The sequence below is a fragment of the Morone saxatilis genome, unplaced genomic scaffold (genome assembly GCF_004916995.1).
Source record: "Morone saxatilis isolate NCDOM2014 unplaced genomic scaffold, NCSU_SB_2.0 Contig20, whole genome shotgun sequence".
NCBI lineage: Eukaryota > Metazoa > Chordata > Actinopteri > Moronidae > Morone > Morone saxatilis.
This window is the reverse complement of record NW_023339763.1, coordinates 25,535,483-25,541,155: the sequence shown is the minus strand read 5'-3', so window position 1 is coordinate 25,541,155 and position 5,673 is coordinate 25,535,483. Positions and strand designations below refer to the sequence as shown.

At 40.9% G+C, this 5,673-nt stretch overlaps 1 protein-coding gene across 1 annotated transcript in view; it reads right to left on the bottom strand.

The window, feature by feature from the left end:
* amot (angiomotin) overlaps positions 1-3,705 on the bottom strand; it is a gene marked incomplete at its 5' end in the record, with an annotated part of 9,185 nt that extends 5,480 nt beyond the window's left edge. The window contains 2 exon segments of the mRNA XM_035667116.1: positions 790-1,825; positions 3,645-3,705. Of these exon segments, the coding sequence (XP_035523009.1) occupies positions 790-1,825; positions 3,645-3,705 (1,097 nt within the window).
* Between the last annotated feature and the right edge of the window lie 1,968 nt (positions 3,706-5,673).

Genomic DNA, 5,673 nt, shown 5'->3' with positions numbered 1-5,673 from the left:
ATGTCTCCTACTTCACTGTAATGTCCATTCTCAGTGCGTCTGCACTGGTGCTTTCAAGTTTCTACACCACACTGTAGAAGTTGCATACTGGACCAGCCCTGACACATCACTGTTTAAATGTGTTATTGCTAATGTGTTAACAAATTGTTTCTTATCTTAGCTGTTTTTTGTCTTTTGGACCGAGTCAAAGTCACATACTCAAGTCTTTGAGACATGAGACAAGTCATGAATTCTACTATATCATTTAAAATCTTCTACTTCTTAAATGAAAACAAGCCATTTAACATCCAGTTGCAAGTAATTAATCAAATCATCTGTATGTATGTAATTGTTTAACAAGAACACTCAGGGTTCAATTCACAAAAGGATTGTGCGGCTTTTGCAGCTGTTAAACCAGCACAAATGAGACTAAATGAAAACTTTGTACTTCATAAAGCAAATGGTGGAATGCACCCCTAACTCAGCAACATTAAATTCATTAGCGAATCAAGTTGAGTCTCACAGCAGATAAATCCAAGTTTAATTGCAAGTCCTCATTTCTGCAACAAGACATTATGGCACCATGAACTGCCCATCACTAGAGTCTCAAGTCTGAAACTCTAAGTGAGACTGAACCAAACACCAAATGTGCTGCAAAACTCTAAGAATTATTGTATTGTATATACAGTAGAAGTGCAGAGTTAGGTCATTACACTCCCCTTTCACATTACATATAGACACTTTATTCAGTGTTAAAGTATAATTTTGTATATTTACGTGTGTGTTGATGTAGAAGTAGATGTTCTTTACCTGAAGGAGCCATATTCAGGTGGTGGCTGGTATCGGACGTGGGGCACCTCCCTCGAATGCTCCCTCACTCTCTGCTCCTGGTAAAAATGGCTTCCAGGCTCCTGCTGCTTTGTAGGTGAGCCCATTCCTTTGAAGGGGTAGTCTGGAGGTGGGCCACGATGCTGCGGTTTGTAGTAGTCTCCCGGAGGCCCTGGCGGAGGCAGCAAGGGGGACAGCGGGGCACTGGTGACCGGAGCATGTGCCTTCACGCCACTGGTGGCCAGTGAAAGCTGCATAAGTCGTTCGCTGAGAGACCGAACATGTCCCTGCTTCAGATCCTTCAAACCATCATCCTGGTGCACCTTCCCTGCACCGCTCACTCGCTGCACCGTTGGGCGGCCCTCAGTGCGCACCTTGGCACTGGTCACCCCAGTGACGTAGAAGGCGGCACCAACCGAGGCAGGGAGAGAAGGCTGCTGGGGCTGGTTGTTCTGCTGCTGAGGCTGAGGAGGAGGACCATGGCCACGGAAGTATTGGGACTGCACTTTGGCCTCTTCGTATGTAGGGAGGTCCTCTGGGTTCAGGCACTGCCCTTGGCCACTCCCACCTACTCCACTGCTGCCTCCTGCTCCTCCTCCAGACACTAAACCTCCTCCACCTCCACTGCTCCCACCCCCTCCTCCTACTCTGTTGGAGCCCAGCTTCTCCAGGCCATTGTCAGTTTGCAACTCCTGTCCCTGGGGCTCCTGACGGGCATTGTGGGGGGTCATGGAGTGATCATCAGAAGGGCCTACCTGTCCCTGTCCTGAGTAACCTCCTCCACCTCCCCCTCCTGCTACTCCTCCTCCTTGTTGTTGTTGTTGTTGTTGTTGCTGCTGCTGTTGCAGCACATAATTCCGATTCATTTGCTCCTGCAGGAGGCGCTGCAGGACAGTGCTGCCGCCACCTCCTACACTGTTGCTGCTGTTGGACGACTCCTCAACTGCGGCCCTCATCTCTGCCTCACGTTGACCACGCACCTCATGGAAAGACAAGCTCCGCCCACGGTCAATACTCCCTGAGAGGATGAGGAGGAGAAGGCGGGGAGAGAGAAAAAGGAAGCAGTGTGGCATAGGATGAATTTTATAAGGGTGAAGAATGTGAAGGAATGGAAAGAGAGAGAGTGACAGAGAACAAAAGAGAAAAGGACAAAAAGCATTAAAGTTAGAGATGCACATGGACCATCCACCACCATCCTAGACCCCCAACCCTCCCACAAAGCCATGGAAGACCCACTGATGCATGATGGGACAGTAGAACAAGACTGGAAGAAGAACAATTTCTGAAAAAGCAGAGGAGTAAGCCACCAGCAAAACCTTTAATCACAACAACACAACACAAATATCAAAGCTAACAATTTTAATAAAAGAATGAAGACTGTGACAGCTGTGTGATGACAAGACACAGATCGTAAGCTTGATGCTCCAATAACAGTTGAGTAAGCCTCAATCAGAACCTTGCTCAACATTCTCCTTTCGTGCATGTAAAGGATAGGAGTCTATGTTGAAGAGACAACCAAGTTTGGAAGATGGTTTAACATAAAGGCAACATATCACATCTTAAATTAGCTAATGTTAGCAAAACATTAAGATAACTAACAGTGGTAAATTAGCAAGCTAGTTAGCTACGGTTTTGCTGACATTAGCTAGCTAACTTAAAACGTGGCTATGTGGCTTTTATCTTTTTAACCATTTTTTCCAACATAGAGAGCCTAGCACATAGCATATCTAAGTACAGGAAAGGAGGAAGTTGACGGAGGTTCTGAGCAAAGCCTGCTCATCAGGGCCAAAAGGGGCGGGACTTAGGGAGGGTCAATTAACATTTCAAACATAAGTGTTGTTTACTTGTGGCACTGACAAGAAAATGTTGCAGTGTAGTTATACAAAGTAGCACAAAACCACTTAGCATTGTTCAGATTTATTGTGGTTTGCTGACTAATCAATGGCTACAGTGTCTGTGGATTGGACTATGAAATGCTTACAATGCAAAGAAGCTGCAGGACAAAAATAGAAACTTTACACATTACATGGTGAGATATGTAAATGCATGTTTGAAGTACTACAGGATTAATGGAAATCTTTGAGAACTAGCATTTATTCCTTTCCTTTATAAATTACAAGATTATTCAGTGTTAATTATTATCCAAATGTATCATCATGATGAGGACTGATGTAAGTCAGTCTGAAAGACAGCTAAATGGGAAGGTTAACTTTTTAACTACTTTTTAAGTTTTTATACGCATAGATAAATCATCAGCAATGCTTGGTGTTTTTTTCAGCCAAAATATAACACCACATGAGATACAAAACACTGACTTCAGTCAGGCTACATGGACTAACTTGATTAGATGTTTTTGAAAACCAGAATCAAAGATTTGAGGATCACACAGATTACAGTGACTCCATTTTACCCCTTCAAACGATCAGGAACATGATTTCCTTCCTAGAAATGTATGAGATTGTAACCCATTGGCCATTGTGCAACAAGGATTTGATTGGCAATGTTAACACAATGTTAAAGACAAAAGCAATATGTTTTCAGTTGAACATCCAACGTTGTCAAAGTTAAAACCACCACCTGAGATGTTTCTGTTGTGTTTTGTCCAAATCAAAGAGGATAATTTCCTTCCAAATCATACCTCACTTCAGCGAGAGGTTTAAACTCAAAAGTTATTATAACATCTTCTCTACAGTCTTGAGAAACAAGTGAAAAAATGTATTTTTCTTATTTGCATACAATGAAGTTTGTTATTAGTGTGGTTTCTTCTGACAACACTTAATGTTAACAACTCCAACGTTTTACACCTTTTTCTACAGAGTAAAGAAAGAAATTATTACATCTAGCGCTTTCTGTTATTCTTCTCATTCTCAAGGAGGAAGATGCTTTTTTCCGAAACATCTGTGGGTAAATAAAATCATATGAGACAAAAGAAAAAATGTTAGCTTTGGTGGCATGACAGCAGAGACAGAAAAGAAGAAAAGTATTTATTGAATAATGAGTTGGGTAGTGGAATTTCAGATGCACAAAAGCTCACTTTAAACTTAAATGACAATGAAAAGCAACAAATCACAAAAAACAAGTACTAACAACCCCAAATTACTAACTTTTTCATTAGACATTGATAAACCTTGAATTTTTTAAGATACAATAAGCAACTTCAGCAAAGTAACAACAACTTGAATTTCAGGTCGTATTTTTTTCTTTGTGCCACCATTATACTTGAACATGAACATTGTTTTATGGCACCCAGCATATAGACAGCGAGCAACGGATTTCACATGACAATTTTCACAACTTAGATATATTTGAATGAAACCCTTTGATGGACCCTTTAGTCTGGAAGACCCTTACGGACTAAAGGAATATGAATAACTAAGGAATGGAGACAGACCGTATGGTCTGGATTTTATGACTGATTCAGAGGTTGGGAGTCAGCACTTGCTTTCCGTCTGTCTTGTTTACCATGCCAGTAAATCTGAATTAATTATACTTGTGTAGCATGTCCATATTGACAAAACTTTAAACATTTATATTTGTGTAGGCGATCTAAACGCCCTAAAACCCACTCAAGTTGGCAACCTGCCAGACTTTAAGAGGTTTAATACATCCAGATAATTTCTATAAAGAATCCGCAGACCAGGCCTCTAATGGAGACTGGAGATGGAGATTTATTTAGTGTGTAGCCACATCAGGCTAGTAAGGGAGACCTGCGTCTTCAAGTCTTATCCCCCTCTACATGTTCTCTTCGTGGCGCATTATCTGCCAGTGTTGCTGTATCTTATATTGCTATGCTAATGACATCCAACTTTATGCATTTGTGAAACCTGAAATGTAAATAAAATTGTTTTAATAAACATGCTGTAACCAAATGTGTTTATTTCAGCATTAAAAAGAAATGTTTGATGTGTTTAAAGTAGAATTGTAGACTGAGGACAGAATGTGAGCAACAGGATGCTGACTGCAGTTCACTTAATAGCCACTGGTGTCATTATAACCTTTAATGACAACAACAAAATTCACGTGCAACTGACTCTAAATACAGGAAGAAGCTGGGGATGTAGTGGCAGTTAAATTAGTGAAAGCAGGCAGCAGTGTAGCAGCCAGGATGCAGAGTACAGCATTGTTCTATGCAGACTGAATGTTTATACGGACCACCTATTGTGAGCGATTGGTTGTGGACATACGTGACTGGAGGTTATGGAACATGAGACCATAAATTGAACTACCGCTGGCTCCATTAGACACATTTAAAAATGTCTGACTAGTTAGACAGGTTGTCAGCACTGGCAGATGTTTGGCAAGGTGTGTTTTGTAGGCATAAACAAATGATCAATCAGATAATAAATATTCTGTGTAGTTATTATTGTTGCATATTGAAGCTTTAAAATATTATTACACTTATTAATTACTACAGCCAGCTAGCAGCAGGACGAGAGGAGGAGGAATAAGGAAAAAAACAACAAAAACAACAGAAAAGAGAGCTGAGACCAGATGAGATGGCATGACAGATTATACTGTTAAGATGCAAGAGGCAATGACTCTGTAAAGAGTTCATTCATTGCTTTTGTGTACATTTGATTCTTTGTAGTAATTTCCTGGGTTTAATCTACTTAGAGAATCCAAACTGTGAAATGCGACATTTTGGGCGATAAACTTACATGAGTCAGACGTGAAGACTGATACCAGTTTAGTCTAATCCAGGACAGAAAAACTGATTTGGGAAGAGTCTAGCCTATCCTAAGACTGACACCAAAAGGTGAAAATAATGCCTTTTAACAACCTCAATGCAGTCCTATTAATGTGTTGTATTTTCAAATACTACAGAGCCTACCAGAGGTAATATGGTAGGGAAAAGAAATGAGCGAA